The 23,524-nt window shown below is 27.6% G+C and overlaps 1 protein-coding gene across 1 annotated transcript; it reads right to left on the bottom strand.

Annotated features, from left to right (window-relative positions):
* Positions 1-20,494: 20,494 nt before the first annotated feature.
* Positions 20,495-22,566, bottom strand: LOC136085574 (uncharacterized). The gene is made up of 3 exons (XM_065806895.1): positions 22,347-22,566; positions 21,081-22,226; positions 20,495-20,985 (listed from the first exon to the last, which is right to left on the bottom strand). The coding sequence occupies exons 1-3, from the start codon at positions 22,564-22,566 to the stop codon at positions 20,495-20,497; spliced, it is 1,857 nt and encodes a 618-aa protein (XP_065662967.1).
* Positions 22,567-23,524: the final 958 nt, after the last annotated feature.

Below are 23,524 nucleotides of genomic sequence, written 5' to 3'. Positions count from 1 at the left end.
ATAAACACTTAATATTATTTTGTATTTAGATGTCAACACCAAACGCAATTTAATAAGATTATAAAAGTTTCAAATTTGAAGGATACTAAAATGATTGATTTCTCTTAACAGGGGTTATTGAGTTAATGTTTTTTGCTAGAATATTCACAATATGTTGACTGTGCTGTGGGCGTTTTGTTAATTTATGACTTGGCTGAGTAACAGCACACATTGTTTGTTGACAGTTACATCAATTTGATTTAATTATAGTTATGTATAAACGTATCATACTCTTCAAACCATTCAAAAAGGTTACAAAAGTAACCAGCTCAGGTATCGCAGCCGTAGCTCAGTGGTTAACGGGCTTGCCTCATAAACAAGAAATCCGTGGTTTAATGCCACCTCTGGGCAAATTCTATAAGATCGGTAAGAAAGGAAGCGCGAACTTTCTTTCAAATGCAGTGTTCTGTAATAAGACCGTAAGGAATTTTTGGGGTACCTAAAAGGAAAATTAAAAAATAAATTATTTACATTTCAGCGGTAATTTCAGAAGTTGATATAGATAGATCTTCATTACAACTTGAACTTAAATCATGATTTAACTCTAATGAGAATGTCAATTATACGGTTGTTATAAAACGATGCGATAAATCCTTCTCAGTGAATGGTGACTAGTAACACAGGTGATGATTCAGCTTTACTTTGTAAGAAAAAGAAATGTAAATGAAAACGATCAATCTAATATCTACGAAAAAATGCACGCATATGAAGATGTGAGAAAGAATAGTTTTAATTGCAAATGATATTAGTTTTTGTATAAAACTGCTCGCTAAAATTGGACAGCAAACCCTACAAAAGTTGGTCAGCAAACCCAAAACAGCATCCTACCAGAACTTACTAAAGTTTTCTAATTATTTACCGGTGGCAGTGTACATACTAAATGGTTATTTTAGGAAGTATGACATCTCTAATTATAACTGTTATATATTTTTTGATTACTCTCTTAAAGTTTTATCTAATTCATAGCATTATTTAGGCTCTTTCCTATGCTCTATAATAAGACCGTAAAGACTTCTTAGAACACCTTAAAAAGCACCAAAAAAAAAAAAATTATACCTAACTAAACTATTGGTTATGTATTTCACTAATTTTTTTCTTTTGCTTACTTGATGATTTTAATTTTCATAAATACATTTTATACAGGAGTGCTTCAAGCTGGCTCAGGGCCCCGGGCAAAATTAAGTTGTGAAGCTCCAAAATTTAAGTGTCATCTAAAAAATCACATCGCAAATATGGTTGTAAAGACTTTGACATATAGCAAGTATTTACGGCAGTCTCTAAATCATTGTGGTCTGGAAATAAATTGTTCAGTTGTCGGAGCGGCCGTTCTTTCATTTTGTTTTGCTCCATTAACATATAAATGATATATGTTAAAAATAGAAAGCAAAAATAAATTACTTTTTTATTTTTATAATTTATTTCGATAAAATCGGAAGTTGATTTTAAATATGCATTAGTCGATTTTTGTCGACTTTAGAAAATATATTAGTGGATTTAGTCGACATTATTTAAAAATCTTACAAATTATTTAAAAATCTTTATAACACTAATTTGAAGTATAAATTTCAATAAACTCATTTTAGAGAATTTGTTTCTCGAATATGAATAAAAATTGAATATACCAGTGTCTTTTTGACGCGTACGTTTCAGCATATCTTAAAAAGACCAGAAAAACTTGCCATGAAGAACTGATTTAAAAGAAGTGGAATGAAATGAAAGCTGGTAAAAAATTTATAAATTTAAAGCAGATTATTGGTTGCAAGAACTAAATGCTCTTTCTACAACCAAAAATGGATCACTCCTTACATTCTGGCTTAAAAAAACATTATCTAATTATAAAACTCCCACAAATCTGCATAAAAATTTTAATATCAGCGTTGTCTCCAAATTCAAGTTTGCAGTCTGATCAACAAGAGGCTGTATTCTTACTGATGAAACCAGAACCTAGTTTTTCCTATTCAGCAACATCAAGAATTGCCACAGACTAGGTGCAAATGCAGACACAAATTGACTAACTGATTGGTTGGTACGAACGACAAAAACATGGAATGCTTTTATGTGAACGATGCTGAATAAAAAAAAAGAAAAAAGGAAAAGTTTTTAAACTCCTGTTCTAAGTCAATTTAGAACAGCAGTTGAAAAAGAAGAAAGTTGACCAGAGAGGAGCAAAAAAAGGCAATAAAACCGAAAAAAAGAAAATTAAGTTCTTTATTTGAAGTTAATCCAGAATTACGCATATCTGTAAATGTCAGAGACAAGTCCGGTAGGCCAAGAATGCAGCAAAATCAGCCTTTATAACTTTTTTTTTTTTAATTTTTTTGTTCTTTTCTTAAATATTTAATAAATTTGTACAATAAGATAGTTACGATACAGCGAAAAGTTATGGCAAAAGGTAACAACGAAAAGAAAAAAAACTTTCTAATTGGTGATTTTAATATGAATTGTTTTGACTACAATGACGATAACAAAGTTAGAAATTTTTATGATGCAATTTTGAATCTGGAGCAATACCTTTAATAAATCGTCATACAAGAATAAAAAAAAATTCAGCAACTTTGCCGGATGATATTATTTCCACAGACTTGTTCAACAGTGATATAAAATTGGGCATCTTAAAAGCAGATATTTCAGACCACTTTCCTATTTTTCTAACCATAAACACTGACAAAGTTATATAAACCATCAAATATTGAGTCTTTCAAAAATCGACTCTCATTATTACATTGGAAACACTTAAACTTTAATGAAAACACAAACAACCTTTATGAAAAGTTCTTTGAAACATTCACGTCTGTTTACCTAGGAAAAAAGGTTTTATAGAATTTCTATAAACTTTTGGAACATATGGTCAATAGAAATTCTATAGAATTCTATAAAATTTCTATAGAATCTCTGTTAATTTCTATAGAAATTCCAATAGAACTTTTTTTTCTACTTTTTATTATATAGAAAATAAATTTTTATAGTAATTTTTATAGAAATTAATAGACATTCTATAGAAATTTTATAGAATTCTATAGAATTTTTATAGACCATATGCTTCAAAAGTTTATAAAAATTTTATAGAACTTTTTTTCCTGGGTGGGTATGAATCTAATTTCCTAATTGTTACAATTGCATTAAAAACAAAACACTTTAATAATCCCTGGATTACCAAAGGATTCCAAAAAATCATCCAAAACTAAACAAAAGCTATACATAAAATATCTGAAAACAAAAACACCAGCTAGCGAAAAAATTTACAAAGATTACAAAAATCTTTACGAAAATATACAAAAAAATTTAAAAAAAATTTACTATTCAAAATTAATTAATAAAGTTAAATATGACTCAAAAAGCACTTGGCAAGAATTGAAAGAAATTACTGGAAAACGAAAAACATGCTCAAGGTCTTTGCCACAAATGCTTAAAGCCGATAAAAATAGCTTGTAGGAACCACAAATAATAGCTCATAAATTCAATAAATATTTCACTGAAATTGGATCTGTCAACTAAAATACCAAAAACCCAAACCTCATTTTATGATTTTTTAATACCTATTGATAAAGATATTTGCTCTGAAGAATTATCTGCCGAACTATCATTTGATGAGTTTGAGGAAGCTTTCAAACCTTTAAAAAAGAATAAAGCACCTGGTGCTGATGAAATAAACGGAAATATTGTTATAGATTGCTACAAACAATAAAAAAATATTCTTTTTAAAATTTTCAGAGCATCTATTCATCAAGGTATTTTTCCTGAATGTTTAAAATGGTTTGAAAGCTAAAATTGTTAAAATGGTTTGAAAGCTATTTAAAAAATTGAAAACAACTTATGTATAGTAGTGGTGGTCAGAAAAGTGAACCCCTGAGCATAACCTGTGGTGTTCCACAAGGTTCTATTCTCGGACCACTACTATTTTTAATCTATGTAAACAACTTAAATAAAGCTTCCAAATTGAAAAGTATAAAGTTCGCTGATGATACAAATCTTTTCTTATTCCCCAGTGGGAAAAAAGACGCCGAAAAGGCGTCTTTAAAAGTTTTTTTTACGATGTCTTTAAGACGCCTTTTTTTAGCCGATTATGCAAATTTAAAAGACATCTTTTTTCGACATCGAAAAGACATCTTTTTTGTCTTAATCTTGTCATGAAAAGACATAAAAAATGCGTCTATAAGATGCCTTTTCTTAGTCGATTATACAAATCTAAAAGACATCTTTTTTTGACATCAAAAAGATGTCTTTTTTGTCATGTCATGAAAAGGCATAAAAATGCGTCTTTAAGACGTCTTTGTTAATCGATTATGCATATCTAAAAAAGTTTTTTCTCGGCTTCGGAAAGACTTTTTTTGTCATACTTAAAAGTATGCTATAGTATCCTATATACTATAGTATTCCTGCTTTTCATATATGAAAAGCTGTTTTTATTAAATGAAATTGATAACAGCTCTTCATACAAAGTATGGCAAAAAGCTCTTTCCGATGCCGAGAAAAAAACGGCTTTTTGTCCCCACTAGGTTAAATTGGGACAGAAGTCCAACGGTAAACAGTCTAAAAATATATGAAAATGAATATGCTAAAGAAATTTACGACCATCAAAATGACTGTACAACGATGTATTTTATTATGTAATACTTAAACCGAGCTAAACGTTTGCACCTCTCAGATTTGCCATTAAAGCCAAGTTATTGAAAACAGATATTGATATTTTTATGTCTTCTATGACATGACTTTTTAATTTAATTTTGCTGAAATTAAGTGTTGCAGATAAAATTAAAAAATCCATAAAAATTAAAAAATCCGTTATTGACTAAAGACTATCAAAAATGAAAAGATAATTCAGCTAATACACATTAAGAGTTCTTATTTAGTTAAACTAAAAAAAAGTATTATTCAAAGCACTATTTTAGCCTGAAACATATGATGGTTTACTCAGCAACATAAAATTATAAAAACTGGCGATATCGTTAGCAACGCAGATGAAATACACATAAACAAAAATTAAGACTAGAAAGCTGCAATGATGTTTAGCTATAAAAAGTTTACCTCTCCAGTATCATTTTCACTTGGTCTTTTGTATCCAAACCAAAAGTTTTGCGACAATTCTAAAGATAAATCTGTTGTCATTATGTGCATTTTTTACTTGCTTTGTTAACAACAGACAATAGTTAACAAGGGAATAACAACTTTAACATAAAAGTTAAATAGCCAATCTTTTGTCTTAACAATTTCATCATTCAACTAAATTCAAACAACAAAATTATTCAGATTATTTAAAAATATTTTGAAAATATAAATTGCAAGCTTACTGAATTTAATGTAATAAAAAACGTTCTTCTAACACAACATATTAAAAAATTAGGTGACAATATCAAATGCTTGTAAACTCTAACTATATGCGTATTTTAGCCTTGCTCATGTGTTAAAATCCAAAATTAAACAGTAAAACTTTTTAAAACACTCACCTGCAACTAAATTAATTGAGACTAGATCATCTTGATACCATAGCTCTTTGCTTAGTGGAGGATTTTTGTACTTCAGTACATTTATGCCTTGTGGCCAATACAATTTTTTCTCCGCCATGTCTAATCATCTTTCTGACACCACGCCATCCACTTTTTGCTTCTTCCCATTAACATTTTCTAGCTAAATAGCTGAAGCCCATCTATTTTGAAACTCCAGTTAAGTAAAATGTTTTAAGGATACAAAAGCACTGTATTTGAAATCAATGGTAAAAAAAAGAACTTTCAATAAAACAAAAAAACAAAACAATAATGTAATAACTATAGATTTGCGATTAAAAAGTTCAGAGATAAACAATATATCTATGTATATATATATATATATATATATATATATATATATATATATATATATATATATATATATATATATATATATATATATATATATATATATATATATATATATATATATATATATATATATATATATATACATACTTATATACATACAGTAGCGTGCAAAAATAACCGGACAGTAGCATAGCTCGAGAAAACTTTTGAATAAAAAGTCCAATTTCTTTGAAATTTTCACTGAAATGTTGAAAAATTGATTACAAATCTAAAAACAAATGAAATGCTTTTTGTTTTAAAGTAAACTGCTTTAGTACTTCGGGAAGCCCTTAGCATTGATTACTGCTTGATAGTAATAAGGCATTGAGTCCACCAGTTTCATAATCACAATAATTTTGATTTTTTCCCATTCTTGTTACAGAGTATTCAATAAATCACGTTTACTTGTTGGTTTTTGACCTGAAATTTGTCGATCAATGAGCTCACATAGACATACAATAGAATTAAGGTCAGGACATTCGATTAATCAAAAGTCCTGACCTTAATTAACCTACTAACTAATGCTATTCGATTAATCGAATTTTTTTGCTTTTGAAAATGTTTTTCACAAGGGTTGAAGTGTGCTTTGGGTTATTGTTCTGCTGAAACATCCTTCCTTGAAGCATTTTATCTTTAGCATGTGGTAGCATAACATTCTTAACTATATATTTGTACATATTTTTGTCCATTATGCCATCAATCAAATGGATAGGACCGATACAATCTCTATTCAAGTTAGCCCAGTTCATAACGTTTCAACTTCTGTGCTTTACTGTTGATAGCTGGTATTTAGGATCGTTTTTATGGCCTTTTGGCCGACGGACATATCTAATATTATCAGATCCAAATAACATAAACCTGAATTCATCACTAAAAAGTACTTTCAATCACAGTTCTCTTGCCCAATTCAAATGTTCGTTAGCAAATATCAAGCGTGCTTTTCAATACTTTATATAAATAAAAAGTTTCTTTGTAGGACGTCATCCAAATAGATTTGCAGACCTCAAAAGACGTTTGATTGTGTCAACACTACATTTTACATTATAAAGTTTTTTAACTTCAGCATTTACCGTGACAGCATTTTGTGTGGATCATTTTTCATGGCTCGAGGATGGATATTTCAGCAGCATAATGACCCAAATAATACTTCAACTCTTGTAAAAGACATTTTCAAAAACAAAAAATTCAATTAATGGAATAGCCATTGCAAAGTTCTGACCATAATTCTATTGAACATCTATGGGAACACATAGACAAATTTCAGGTTGAAAACCAACAAGTAAACTTGATTTATTGAATATTTTGAAACAAGAATTGTGAAAAATCAAAATTATTTTGATTATGAAGTTAGTGGACTCAATGCCTCGTCATTGTCAAGCAGTAATCAATGCTAAGGGCTTTGTGACAAAGTACTAAAGCAATTTACTTTAAAATAAAGCATTTTCAATTAAAAAATGTTTAAAAAGAAATCTAATTCAAGTTTTGTTTCCTGTCCGAATACTTTAGCACGCGCAAATTTTAATTAAATGAACTTTTAAGATTAGATTGCTTCGCTCTAGTAAAAATTGATTTGTTTTTAGATTTGTAATCTATTTTTCGACATTTTAGTGAAAATTTGAAAGAAATTGGACTTTTCATTCAAAAGTTATCTCAAGTTATGCTCTTCTCCAGTTTTTTTTGCACGCTACTGTATATATACATACATATAAATATATATACATACATATATAAATATATATACATAAATATATAAATATATACATACGTATATATATACAAACATATATATATATATATATATATATATATAAGTTTTTATATTTTTTGGGTGTACCTTAAAGAGGTGTCAAAAAATTAAAAAATGATATATATTAAATATATATATATATATATTTTTTTTTTTTTTTGGGTGTACTTGAAAGATGTGACAAAAAATTCAAAAATGATATATATTTATATATATATATATACATATATATATATATACATATATATATATATACATATATATATATATATATACATATATATATATATATATACATATATATATATATATATGTATATATATATATATATAAAGTATATATATTTATATATACATATATATATATATATATATATATATATATATATATATACATATATATATATATACATATATATATATATATATATATATATATATATATATATATATATATATATATATATATATATATATATATATATATATATATATATGTATATATATATATATATAAAGTATATATATTTATATATACATATATATATATATATATATATATATATATAGAGAGAGAGAGAGAGAGAGAGAGAGAGAGAGAGAGAGAGAGAGAAAGAGAGAGAGAGAGGGAGAGAAGTATTCTATGAGAAAGTGAAATTTTTTAAGGTTTGTAACCCATCATCTCAGATTTTCTTCAAACTTTGTAAAAATGGTCATCTATATAACATAGACTACCATGCAAAATTTTAGAAACTATTATTATCAAATGGGTTTTGGAGACATTGTTACTTTAAAATCAGCTATTTTAAGCAGTTTTTTTGTTCGGCGGCCATTTTGATTTTACTATAGTTTTCGTTTTACAAGTTACTGTTCAACTAAACGTGTAATTATGCTGAAAATAGCACCAGTATTGATTTTTGGACGAAGAATCAGAATATGTTATTTGTTTTTAATGAAAATATTTAGAACTATATCAACATGGGGACTGTACTTCATCTAGAGTCATTTTTAAAATTTTAACAGTCAGAAAGGAAGCCTGGTAACCATGGTAGCATTAATTTTTTTAGAACTTTTTTTCGTTTTTATTAAAATAGATGTATTAAAGAGTGCTTTGGTGTAAAATTTTTGGTGAGGTGAGTTTTTTGAAATTTTTTGTAAATGTTTTTTCTAATGAAAACTCAAATACAAAAAAATAGTTAATACAAAAATTATGTCACTGAGCGCATCAACATTTTTTTTTTTCCATTACCTTAATTATGCTGTTACCTCTATCGCGTTTGCTAACTTATTTTTATGAAGTATACTAATTTATTTATGTTATTTCTATGGTGATATTAATTTATTTACTTTTTATTTTTAAATCTTAGTTTAAATTTTTAAGTTTAAATTAAATTAAATTTTTTAAATCAAATTTTTAAATTTAAATTTTTTAAATTAAATTAAACTTTTAAGTTTATATTTTTAAGTTTAAGATAATATCTTATTTATTTTTTCTTATTCACTTTATCTTACTATTTCCTTAAATTTTGATTCTTCAAGTTTTTCTTTATATGACAACGAATTGTTATCTATTTTACTTTTATTTTTTTTTTTGATAAATAGTTTGTTAACAATAGATATTTAAATATTACAGTTTTGTAAATACGTGAGAATGGGGCTCAGCGATAAGGCTAAATAAGCCTTCTTCTTGAATCTTTTTGTTGAACTTAGTTCTACAAAAAGATTCATTTAAAAAACTATTATTTCTTAATGTGTATTTATTTATTGGTTTTAAAGAAAAAAGGTCGTTAAAAACAAATAAAGATAAATCGTTTTTCCATATAAAAGTAAAACATAAGACATTAAATATGTTCAGTTTATAAACATCTAGTACCTTTATATAATCAGAAAAATATTATGAATGTGAAAAGCGATTCGCATAATTAATTACGCGGATTGAATGTTCTGACAAAGATGTTATTTACTTTTCTACATATTTACCAAGGCGATGATTGCATAATTTATATAATTATGTATAAATGAATAATAAATTTGGGTTAGGTTTTTTTTTGCTTAGAAAATTTCGGACTTTGTATAAAGTGCAAATATTTTTGGAAATTTTTGTGCTTACATGATCAATATGTTTTCTCCAAGTAATATTCTCATCAAGATAAACACCTTAGAATTTTATAACAGTCTCTCTTTTTATTATAGTTTCATCAATATAAGCTTGACGCATATTACTTGGTAAAAAACGTTTTTTGCGCAGTAGTGAAAGATAATCTATTTTGTATTGTTAATATTTAAAGTTAATTCATTAGGTTTGAACCAATTAGAAATATGATTGAGTTCTTTGTTTGTAGTTGAAAAAAGTTCATAAATATCAGTATGGACCCAGTGGGAAAAAAGATATCTTTAGACGAATAAAAGACGTCTTTTTATGACTTGTTATGTCTTTTTATAATTAACCTAAATAAAGACGTGGAAAAAACGTCTTTTAAAAAGACGTTTTTAAAAAAGAGGTTGAAAAGACATCGGTTGTACGTCTTGAGAAAGACGTAAAAAAGACGTCTTTTATATCGATGACCTTTAAGAAAAAGAAATAAGAAAGTTTTCATTTAAATGTCAAATTAAACAACACCCAGTAGGACTTTTCTTTCTTTAGGGAAGGGAAAAATTCACTAACGTTTTCCATTGGGAAACAACTTAAGTTGTTAATAAGCAAATTATAATTTGCTTATTATATTTAAAATAAACAAATTATTATTTGAAAATTTACATCACTAATTACGATATTATGGGTTATAGCTCATCTTTGTTACAATTGGTCCGTTTTTTGTCTACTAAAAACTTTTTTTTAGATGAAACCTTTTTGCATTGGAAATTTAACCAGAAAAAGGCGACAATTACTATTTTCGGTAAAGCGAGTCTATTTTATAATTTATTTAATAAGGTAATGTAAGCATCCCAGATTTTCTTCATATTTTGTAAAAATGGTCACCTATATAACATAGACTACCTTGCAAAATTTTAGCACTGTTATCAAATGGGTTTGGAGATATTGTGACTTTAAAATCAGCTATTTTTAGTTGTTTTTTTTGTTCGGCGGCCATTTTGACTTTACTATAGTCTTTGTTTTACAAGTTACTGTTCAACTAAGCATGAAATTAAGCTGAAAATTAGCACCAGTATAGTTTTTAGGATGTGCAATCAGAATATGATATTTGTTTTTAATGAAAATATTTAGAACTATATCAATATGGAGACTGTACTTCAAATATAGCTATTTTTAAAATTTTAACAAAGGCAGAAAGGAAGCCTGGTAACCATGGTAGCATTAATTTTTTTAGAATTTTATTTTGTTTTTTATTAAAATAGATATATTAAAGAGTGTTTTGGTGCAAAATTGGAGGTGGGTTTTTTGAGGATTTTTATAAATAGTTAAACGAATTATGAAATTTTTAAATAAAAAAACGAATTTACGAGTTAAAAAAGTTAAACGAGTTAAAAAAAAAACGAATTATGAAAGCTTTAAATGAAAAATGAAAAAGTACATTCGGATGTTACTTATTAAGAAATTACTTATTTTGAAAACTTTCATTATTAAAAAAAAAAATCAATAATTAAAATGAAAAGTTCATAATAAATGTAATATATTGAGTCTAAAAAATTAAATAAATACAAGTTTTGAATAAAAAACAAGTCAATAAAAAACCAGAACTTGCATCTGATTAATTCATAAATTGCTTAGAAAAACTGGTGTAATATAATTGAGTTAATTTAAAGATTGGATTTTCGGCAAATCATTTGCGCCTATCTGGCATATGCGCCCTGTTCTTGAAGATATTGATTTTTTTATCATAATTAAAATATTGGACTTAAGAACCCAACAACAATCAACTCTACATGGCCAGTGTAATGAAGTGTTAGGTAAATGAGGAGGCATGAATTTTATAAGGGCATCTTCATTTCTTTCATCAACTTCAAATACCAAACCAACCCAATTAAACATATCATATTTGCAGATATAATATTTTCCTGCAATGATTTCTTGAAGACATTGTATTGAGCCAGTAAGGTTGAATGTTAGATTTAACTCTCCTGCTCAGAGACTCTTTTGACATTTATGCTTGTTGTATCCTGCGGAATAAATTGGTGGAAACTTCTTATACCAGGTAAAGTCTTTGCATTATTCAATCGGAGAGTCCAAGATTTACAGAGTAATAAAATATCTTCGCCTTTAAATATCTAAAATATCTACCCTAAAATATCTTCGTCTTTTGAAAAATTATATATTTCTTCAGCGTTCTGAGTTTGTAAGTCAATTGGACGTTGAAGACTAGCACTCAAAACAAGTCTTTTAACTGTTCCACCAATGCCATCACATGGTGACTTTCCATATGACGTTGCAAAGAAATTCCATTCACATTGTATCCCAAAATCTTCAACATGATGGCATAAATTTAAAAATGTGCTGATTTTTGTGCTGGCCAGTACAAAAATTTGCAATTTGTGTACTGGCCAGCACAATCAGAGAAATAATGGATTTGGAAACATTTCTTGTACAAATTAGACAGTTCTTTTTGCTATACAACAAATAAATCCAACATCATGTGTTAGGTCATCAGATATAAAACATAAAGACGATGGTTCACTTTTAGTAGCACTCTCATTATTTTTCTTATAAAGAACTACAGGATGTAGTGTGCATTGCTGTTGGTTCCAGTGGTAACTCTGGATTCCGCCTTCAATGACATATTAAAAGTTTTCTGCAAAATCAACCAAAACAATAATTTAATTTATGGGTATAAATGACTTTAATGTATTCAAATATTTACCTTGTGCTTTAGCAATATTAGAGTGAGATGTAATGCTACCAAGTTTTTCAAGACTTTCAATGAATTCGCTTATTGTGTAACTTAAAAGCTCTGCTATATCTGTTGTACTCCACTGTTTGTATTCAATTGTTTCATCTTCATCAACTTTTTCATTCTCTTCAAATGATCCTTCATTTTGAAATAGATTTGCAGTTATATAATTGATAATATTTTGAATTCCAGGGCAACGATTACATCTATGGACCATGCATTCCCTTGACTCTTTGCTACAAACATCTTCTCAATAAGTTCATGGTAACTCTTTTCTAGTTTAACTGCGCTAAACATAAACTTTAAGTTTTGGTGTATTGCACATATACAAACAGCATGGGTTGTTTTTTGACCAGCATAAATACACCATTTTGGCTTTAACTGAGCAAATTTACAAAATCTTATTTTGGATTGAGGGTGCTCTAGTTTGAATTCAATAAATAATTCCTTTAAATTACAAAGAAATAATCATTTTGATACATGTTTATTTTTGGATACACTTACAAAATCTTTTATACCTGGCAACTACCGACTGAACTGATCATTACAATAGAAGCTTTCCACCTAATCAATGATATCTGATTCAATTCTAACAATGTTAGTTTTTTCTGGAAGTGTTAACATTTCTTTTTCAAATTTAATTTTTCTTGCTTTAATCATGGTTGATTTTGAAATGTTGAATACTTCAGCTGCTTTCCTTAAAGACCATGAATCTGGAACCAATGTTAAAATCTTTTCTCTTCTGTTAGCCGTTTTCAGCTTTTTTTGCATTGATATTATCAATATATCTAGATCTTCAGCTTTCTTCTGATGTTCAAAATTGGGGTCCTCAATAATATCATTTTTCAGGTCTGTTGTGTTAACATTGAGGATAGCTGATAGCTTTTTTGACATAACATCAGTAGCTTGCATTAATTTTCTTTTCCCTTGAGAAATTTTAGCATGTTGTGGAACTTCATGAAATTTTACTGGTGATTAATCTAATTTATCAAAACTGGGTTTATAATTATAATTTTCTTGTGCAATATCTATATCTTCATCAAAAAATGTTTGTTCCAGAAATCATCTTCACCAGTGTGGTTCTGTAAGGTAGACCAATTATCTATTTTTTTTACCGCTTCTTTTCGCCATAAATGTCACATTTTAAAACCAGGTGTTGTTTCAATACCAATTGAACACTTATCTTTTTCCAGTTGAATATCAATCTCTTGCAAACCACCTATAAATATATTATAAATGAAAAAAAATTCGCCAAAATTAGAAAATAATAATTTAGATAAATTAATAATTTTAAAAATAAAATAAATAAAATTTTCAAACTAGTTGAAAGTGTACTAGATGTATTTTTTGTAAATAGACAGCACAATAAGTTAAGAACATATAAATTTACCTTATATACTAGTTTTATGCCTTTTAAATGGGTCAGTACAATTTTTTTGGGAGTTAGCAAACCGGTTAAGTAAAAGTTGCTAATGATGTAAACAGATTTTAACATTAACATTTGATATTAACAGTCAAGATCTCCATAATAATAAATTTCTATCTCTCTCTCTGAATAGCTTGATAAATCTTTGAATCCAATTGATTTAGTGAACACCATTTTATGACATTGATCATTTGATAAAATACCAACTGTACACAAAACTTGTTCATTTTATTCTTTTAATTTTTTATCAAACTATAAATAAACACAAAATACACAGACATATATACATTTATTTAAACTGTAGAGAACTTTTATCATTAGTATTTTTAAATATGATATTAAATATTTATCATTTTTTAAATGTTGATTATAACTTTTTTTTTTATTTTAATGATTAACTACAGAAAAAGAACAATATCTGGCGAAATTTCAGACTAATACTAAGTCTTAGCGTTTTAATATTTAGTGTTTCATTTGTTTTAGTAAAAGATGACATGTGTCAGTAATTAGAAAGCATAAAACTATTTAAAAAAGAAATATCTATTTTAATAAAATTTCTTTAAATAATAGATTAATAGAATTTTCTTTAGTATAATTTTTGATGACTAATTAAAATTGTCAATGTCAATTATTTTAAAAAGAAATCATGAACACAGACCTATAATACTTATTTTTTCAGGTAATACTCCTATACCTTTACAAAAAATTTCGAAAAACCCACCTCTAAATTTTACACCAAAACACTCTTTTATATATATATTTTAATAAAAACGAAAAAAAATTCTAAAAAAATTAATGCTACTATGGTTACCATGCTTCCTTTCTGCCTTTGTTAAAATTTTAAAAAATCTGCCAAGGTTTAGACTCTCTCCCATCGCTGTAAAGTTGTCGTGAAAAATCTCTTTTTCTTTTCTACTAATACTATTATGATCACGGCTCAAAGGAGCTACTATCTCTAGTTCCATTAACTAAAACTCATTCTCGCTATTTAGCAAAGTCTAAAGCACAAATTGTTTCAGACACCGTTTTTATGAATTCAAAAAAGAAGCATAGGGTTACACTAATTTAGATCGATTAGAGGAAAAAAATACAACACACTAATTAAAAACACTACCATAGTATTTCAAATTTAATACACAGTATAATTAATTTATGACAAAGCAGTCACAACAAACAATGTTTATACTTTTAGCTACTTTCTTAGCTCAGTTTTTAATTGATCATTAATACCGGTACCTTGAAACAAATTTCTAATTTTACTTTAAGTTTCTTTTTTTTTACTTCAAATTTCTAATTTTACTTTAGTCTCACAAGTTTAACCTGTTATATTTTTGTAATTTATAGAATTTATTTTGTCGAAATAAATTTTTTCTACAAACTAAACCAATCGCCTAAAAAAAAAGCGCATTAAAAAAATTGTTACGAAGCAAAAACTAAAAATGTGTCATGGTGCCCCACTCTCCCTACATTGTTTCCGAAACAATGATAAAAATAATTAAAATCTAAATAGACACACATTATTACCATTTATATAACAAAAATTATTATTATTAACGTGAAAGATACAATATAGTAATAACAATATAGTAATAATATACAATATAGTAGTAACACAATATAGTAATAACATGAATATTAATCGTAAGCATCAATAAACAATGTAAACAATTGCGATACGGCCGGTGAACAGTTATCACTTAACTTAACTGTATTGAAGTCATTTTTTCCCCTAAACTGCTGGCTAATGATCAATAAAGTAAATTTCAAGTCATGAAAGTTTACCAAATTAAAACCATATTTAACAGTTAAGCAAGGTAAACTAAAATAATGGCGCTGAGTAGAACGTTTAAAAAGGTAGAACTAAAAAAATAGAAAAAAGATATATTTAATAAAATCAATATTTAAATTTGTATAAAACATAATGCTCTTAATTAAACTATAAAAAATACAGTACATCAAAAAGTAAAATCATATATATTTTTTAAATATAAAACTGATAAAACCCTATTTACCAATTGAAGGTGTTAAGGTTACTAAAGAGAAAAAAAAATAATATATTTAGAATTTCACTTTTTTTTAAATCAAATTAATTTAATTAAACTGATATGTTGGAAGAACAACTACTTGTGATATTTTTACTTATTCTTATATTTATTACATAATCAACCCTGTTCATTGTTTATTTAAAATTGAGGAAGGACTGACCTCTGGAATTTTAACAACACACTTTGCTCAGAAAAAAGGTAACTGTATTGTATTTCAAAAAAAAAAAAGATTTTGTTACTAATATGGTCCAGACACTAAGTATTACGTAAACTAATTATATATAGAGTAATTTTAATTAAAAATTTAAAACAACTTAAAAAGCATTAAACATAAAATATTAAAAGTTAACTTACAAATTAACAAATAAAAAAAACTTGTTAAAGAAAATGAATAATAAAAAAAAAAAATGGTTAGCAGTTTTTATCTGTAAAATTTAATCTACGAATTTTAAGTGCAAATAAGTCTTTAACTTTTTCAACATTACATTTTATCTCTTGGTGAATATGCAATAAAGCAAGACTGCTCATTCTCTCAGGTGACATAGTACTTTGTGTGTAATTTTTTAATTGTCTCATAGCTGAAAACAATCTTTCACACATAGAAGAGGTTACAGGCAATGTTCCTAGAATGCAAAGACAAACTCTTAAATTTGCAAATTGATTGTTAGGAAGACTTTTTAAAGTACTTGAAATATTATCTGGTAAGCAAATTTTTTTTCGAACTTAATAGCTTTCCCACAAATCAAGTTCTGCGCTTAAAGAAATTGCACATGGCAAATCTGTTGAATAAAAATTTACAAAAGATTGAAACTTAATTTTCTAGTCAATCTTCTTAGAAACATAAGACATCATTTTATCTGGAATAATAACCAAAGCATCATAAGCAACCAAAGCATTATCACTAAATCTGTTATTAACTTCGAATAGGAGGTGATCGATAAGTGGTATGGTTAACGATTACTTGAAATAATCTGAACTTGAACAAGAAGGAATATTATTTCTATATATTTGACAACTTGATACTCTTGGTTTAACTTCTGCAACATGAACTTTAGAAGCAAGATAAAGAACTGTATCATATCACTTTATGTGATAATCATCTATTATATTTCTAAGTAAAAACATAAAACTTTTCAAAGCTGAAATAGAACTTAAACCATTACAAATGTCAAAAGTTTTACCTTGCAACATTTGTATAACAGGAATAGTGTAGCCAAGAACTGTTCAAGTAATCACTAAAGATGAAATAAAATCAAAAGTTGTAATGAGTTTTAAAAAACAAGAAGCTTATGAGGAAGATTCTTTATTGCACTTTTTTTCTAATTTCATGCTCATTCCTTCAAGACAAAAAACAATGGGTACAAACAAACTTTCAAAATCATCCAACCCAGTTATGCGTTCAACCCATCTTGTGCGACAAATATCAATTAATTTTTTCTTTGTTGCAGAAGGACAATATTTGGTGATAGCTGCTTCTAATAAATTTTTTTACTTGCTCTATCATATTTCTGACTTCTTGCAGTTTGGATGAATTTGCTACACTAAGATTAAGATGATGACTAGAACAGTAAGTATAAACTGCTTTGTCATTGTGATCTTTAATTCTCTTTGCAAGACCTTTAACATGACCTGCAACAGATCCTGCACCATCATACCCCTGACCTAGACAATTGGAAATGTCAAGATAATAACTTTTAAGACATGATAAAATAGTTTTGCTTCTTCTCCTGATAAACCATATTCGCAATGCAAAAAACCCAAAATTCTTCTCTAACATCAAAAGAACTATCTATAAATCTAATAATTAAAGACATTTGTTCCTGATTGGAGCAATCAGCAATCAGATGTTTCATCAGCAATTATTGAAAAAAATGATGCTCAAGAACTTTATCCCCACCTCTGATCCTGTAGTTTAAAAGTTCAACAAAATTTCCTACTCCATTTACTAAAGAGTATTTTCCAACAGTAGGATGTTGGGAAACGTCACGATGACCTCTAAAACCTGTATTGAGACAGCCTAAGAAAATGATTGAGTCAACAATTGAACGCAATTTGTCCCGATTCACAGCAACCTCCTTTTCATATTCTTTATTAATTAAAATATCAATACTTTGAACACTTCCATTCATTGTATTTAAAACTGCTGAAAATATGGTCCAGGTGTTATAATGAAAACTTTGTACAGCTAAGTGATGTTTATTAATCTTTCCTTTTTTCCCATGATAATGTCTTTTAAAAGCACTTACAGCATCTGGCCAGTGCTTTACAGGTTGAGAAAACAAGTTTTACATCTACTAGATTCCGAAAAGTATTTAAACCTAAACAAAACACAACTCAAACAATATGCTCCATCTTCAGATCCATGCTTCAGATGGTGAATAACTAAGCCATGAAAATTGCTTTAACCAGATAAGTTGGAAAGGTTGTTCATTTGTTTTTGGAAAACAATAACGCTCATCAGGCAAAAAAACATTTCTAATCAAGTTTTTTAATTGCAAATCATTTAAAGTAGATGCCTTTGAACGAAAGCATGTAATATCATATTCACTAGAGAATTCACTAGACAACTTATTTGTATTAGACTATTAGTTTTGAAATTTTGGCAGATAAAAACTTTTTTTTTTTAATTTTATAATCATTTTCATTTAAAGGTAGCAAAGTATTGGAAGAACATGATTTTGAATCTGTAAAGGAATCAAAAACACTATTTCTGTGAGAGGACGTTATAAATTTGTTGTTATCAAGTTCATATAAAAAAGATTTACCAGCAATGGTAGAAATAGGTGGTTTTTGATTGGTGTTGTATTTATCTGTAAACATAGTAATTGTTAATTGTTTAGCACAATTGTTATTATTACTATTATTATTATTGTTATTATTATTATTATTGTTGTTTTTATCATTATTATTATCATTATTACTATTATTGTAGTTGATATAAAGAATGGATTTTTGCTATTATTTTTTCTTTTACTTTTTGAAATAAATAGAGAAATGCTTACTTCAACGCCATAGTTTTCCTTGAGTTCTGCGGAATGTCACACTCGACAGAAATATTTCTCTTTATTGACTTTTGAACAGTCAATAAGTCATAAAGATCTGGTTTGTGAAGGAAATTAATCTTTAACGACAATTCGGAATAAACAGTTCGTAGATTCTCAATACAACCGTTCTCAATTAATTTTCTTACAGACTGTAAAGAAATGCAAGACATGCTAAGAAAATGTTTAATTTAGTCAGTTAAAAGTTTCTTTCAAAATCTGCAATTAAAGGGCTTATTGTGAAACAATGACAAGCCACACTTTTTTTAAAAATGGGTTATTATCATTTTTATGATCATAAATAGTCAGTGGCGGATTCAGGATTTTTTGATCTTTCAGATAGCTAACTTCCAGACATGGAGCTGACTCCAAACATTTCTATGTTTACACTTATGTCAAATAATGAGGGTTTGCAAAAAATTGCGATGATTGGAGGCTGGGAACAAAAAAGCCCCAAAATTTTTGCAACACCTGCCCCAAACATGAGAGCAACAAGTTTATGAAATATTTTTTGTACTATTCTCAACTAGACTTATATTCATCGATAATTTTTAAGCTTCATGGTATTATCTCTAAGCGTTCAAAAATTATGACCATATAAAGTTTAAACCACCCTCAATTTGAGGGGGTTGTAATTTTTAAATGGTCATAATTTTTGAACACTTAGAGATAATACTATGAAACTTAAAAACTATCGATGAATATAAGTCTAGTTAAGAATAGTACAAAAAATATTACATCAAAAAAGTTTTGGAGCTTTTTTGTTCCCAGCTTCCAATCATCGCAATTTTTTGCAATCCCTCATTATTTGATATAAGTATAAACATATAAATGTTTGGAGTTAGCTCCATGTCTGGAAGTTAGCTATCTCAAAGATTAAAAAACGCTGAATCCGCCACTGATAGTATACGCAATTTTTATTTATTTTTTTTGTCCAATATATAATATCCATTAGTATTTTTATGATGTATAAATTTGAGAGAATAATAGGTAAGCACTGATTTTATAGATTTAAATAAAACTTGAAAGCCATTTTTCTCAAATATTTGTTTTTGTGGCTTGTCATTGTTTCACAATAAGCCCTTCAATTAAAAGAAACAAACAATCGATTAACAACTAACTTGCGTCTAACTTGGCCTGAAGTTACGCTACCGAACGATGAAAAAAACCATTATTTAAATGAACTTAATAATTTTTCGGACTCTCGTTTGCCGAATAAACGGGCCAAGTTAGGCACAAATGTTTTGCCTTACTTGACATGAAGTTACGTTACCGGAGGATAAAAAGGAAAACATTAAAAAAGAATTTTTAAAAGTTAACATCTTAGATAAGCTTTTATAAAATTTAATTAAGTTGAAACATCTGGTATAGTATGTAAACTTATCCTCTTTCTTATAATAATTTACAATATTTCTAGGGGTTATATATACCCTCGTTATTCAAGTAATATAAAAAACCGTTAAAAAAACAAAAACAAACAAATAATAAAACTTCAATGTAATGTGTTCTTGCGTTTTAAAAAAGAAAATAAGGTTTCCAAAACGACGATGTGACGTAATCACCGTCGTCTTCATTCAAACCGCCTTCACCCGGAGAACACTGGTGAAACTGTATTTCCAAGGACTCTCTCACTTTTCTCTTAAAATAGTCTTCCTCTACTTTAACAGTGTTGTTATTATTCCAGCCAAAGGCACCATGGCAATTTCTGGAATGCCCCGCTACGGTCGAATTTTTCCATTTTCCCTCAAAAGTATGTTTTTGATGTTGGCAAATGCGAGTTGAAACCTTGAGTTTTGTTTCACCTACATAGAGCTTTCCACACGAACACTCCAGTTTGTATACTCCTGGGTAAGAGTCGTTGGGAAGTCGAGGCTTGTTTTTTTGAGTTATTAATTGTTGAAGGTTTTTTGGTGATTTAAAAACTGGAGTATAGCCTACACTTTTAAATATCTGTTTTAGTTGATTACTTAATTTTGGTACCCATGGTAGAGAAATATAATTTGGTTCTAGTTTATTGATGTTATTGTTGTTGTTTTGTTGATTATTTTGCTTATTATTTTTTTTTTTTTGACAATGTTTTGAAGTATTTTTTTGTTATAACCATTTTCTGTAAACATTTCTGTTAGAAACTTTAATTCATGATTTATGTGTTCTTTACTGCATAATGCAAAAGCTCTTCGGATAAAACCTTTAAATACACCATAAATAATTTTTGGATTGTGACAAGAATGCGGCTTTATTTGCACATTAGTAATTGCATCTTTGCGATAGATTTTAAAAAGATATGTTCCGGATTTGTTATTTGTTATTGAGAGATCGAGAAAATTTATTGCGTGTGAATCACTTTCTTTTTCAATTGTATAATTGATATTTGTGTGTTGATTATTTAACAAGTTGAGAAAACGTTCTGATTCTGCCTCATTTATAAAACGGGAATGGATATCATCTACATACCTTTTAAATGATTTTACACATATTGGTGGTGTAAGATATTGTGCCTGTAGTAACGCTTTTTCTTCATAATGTTGTAGAAAACTCTCTGCCATTACTACCATTAATGATAAACCTATTGGACCAGCATCTTCCAATGTGTGTATGTTGCTTTCATGTAAAAAATAACAATTTGACAAGCACAAATCTAAAAGTATTTTTATTTCTGAAAAAGATAATTTTGATTTAAAGACAGGACTGTTACGGAGTTGTTCTAATAAAATATCGATTGATTCTTTAACTGGTATTGAAGGGTAAAGATTAACAATATCGAAGGAAACTTGAAGTTCACCAGGATCGATATACCATGATTGAGCACATTCAACAAACTGTTTTGAATTTCGAAGTTTTGTTTTGTTAAGATTGGAGGTCGGTTGGATGAGATTTGCTAAATAATTTGATAATTTATTTGTAGGTGATCCTATTGTGCTTACTATAATTCGCATTGGGTGGTTATTAGTTGGTTTGTGTGCTTTGATGACACCATATAATCGTGGAGGAGTGGCGTCACTTGGATAAATTGAATATTCATTTTTTGTAAACTTTGTTTCCAGATTTCGTAAAGTATTCTGAACTTTGCGAAGGAGTTTTTGAGTCTGATCATAGTTTATGATTTTAGATTTTCCGAGTTGTTCTTCAATTTTTTTAAGAGCATTGGTTTTTTTAGTTCGAACAAAGCCTGATCCTTTATCGAACGGATAAATACTAATTGTGTTGCTAGACTTAAGTTCTTTGAGAGCTTTAAACTGATCCTTATCTAAATTTGTACAAACCGGTTTATGAATTTTCAAAACTCAAAGTACATCTTGTCTAAGTTTATTTGCATCAGTATTTTTGTTTGAATATTTTAACTTTAAAGCTGCCGTTTCAGTTATACTTATTATATCCATATATGGAACTTTACTCGGAATTGGAACAAAGTTGGGTCCTAAATCTAGTAATTTTTTGTGATGTGTTGGGATATTATCAGCACATAAATTAAGTGTTACCTCTTTTATAAACTTGTACTTTCTTTGGTTATCATTATCTTTATATCTACTTTCCTTGATTAATAAATCAAATTTGTTTTTTAGTTTATTTCTCGATCGCAAAAACATATATTCGTCGGACTTATGTGTAATGTTTGTAATTTTTTGAAAATCTTCATTATTTACACATGATTTTATAAATTCTTCTAATTTTTTGATTGAAATTATGTTGTTGAAATATCTTTTTTTTGCTAGCGTTTGGGTATGTAGAAGTAGATCTTTTTTAACTTTTATCATTAAGCATTTACTAAATTTACTGTTCAGTGGATTTTTTATACGAAAATAAAATTGAAGAATGTATTTTTTTTTAAATTATAAAGCTTTTTAATTAAAAAGTGTTTACCTAAAAAGATGTTAGTCGACACGCCTAACAAGCCTAACCCTAAACCCGCCCCTGTATATATATATATATATATATATATATATATATATATATATATATATATATATATATATATATATATATATATATATATATATATATATATATATATATATATATATACGGTAGTGGTGTAGTGGTAGAGCGCTCGCTTCATTAGCGAGAGGTTCCGAGTTCAATCCCCACCACGTTCCTGGTAGTACCGCGCTCAACTTGTTTCTCCGCGCAGCGACCTTGTTCGTCAAGGTTCGTGTTTCAGAGTTAAAGAGTTGAGAGAGGGTTATAACCACAATTTAGTAGCCTCATCGTCTGCAGTGGCCTTCTGGGCCTTGGGGAGGTGAATTAACAAAATATATATATATATATATATATATATATATATATATATATATATATATATACATAAATATATATATATATATAAATATATATATATATATATATAAATATATATATATATATATATATATATATATATATATATATATATATATATATATATATATATATATATATATACATAATTATGACCATATAAAGTTAAACCCACTCAATTTGAGGGGGTTGCAAGTTTTATAATGTTATAATTTTTGAACGCTGAGAGATGATTCTATGAAACTTAAAATTTATCAATGAATATAAGTC

Source organism: Hydra vulgaris, chromosome 09, assembly GCF_038396675.1.
Source record: "Hydra vulgaris chromosome 09, alternate assembly HydraT2T_AEP".
Taxonomy (NCBI): Eukaryota; Metazoa; Cnidaria; class Hydrozoa; order Anthoathecata; family Hydridae; genus Hydra; species Hydra vulgaris.
Note: the sequence above shows the minus strand (reverse complement) of the source record. Positions and strands in the feature narration are given on the sequence as shown.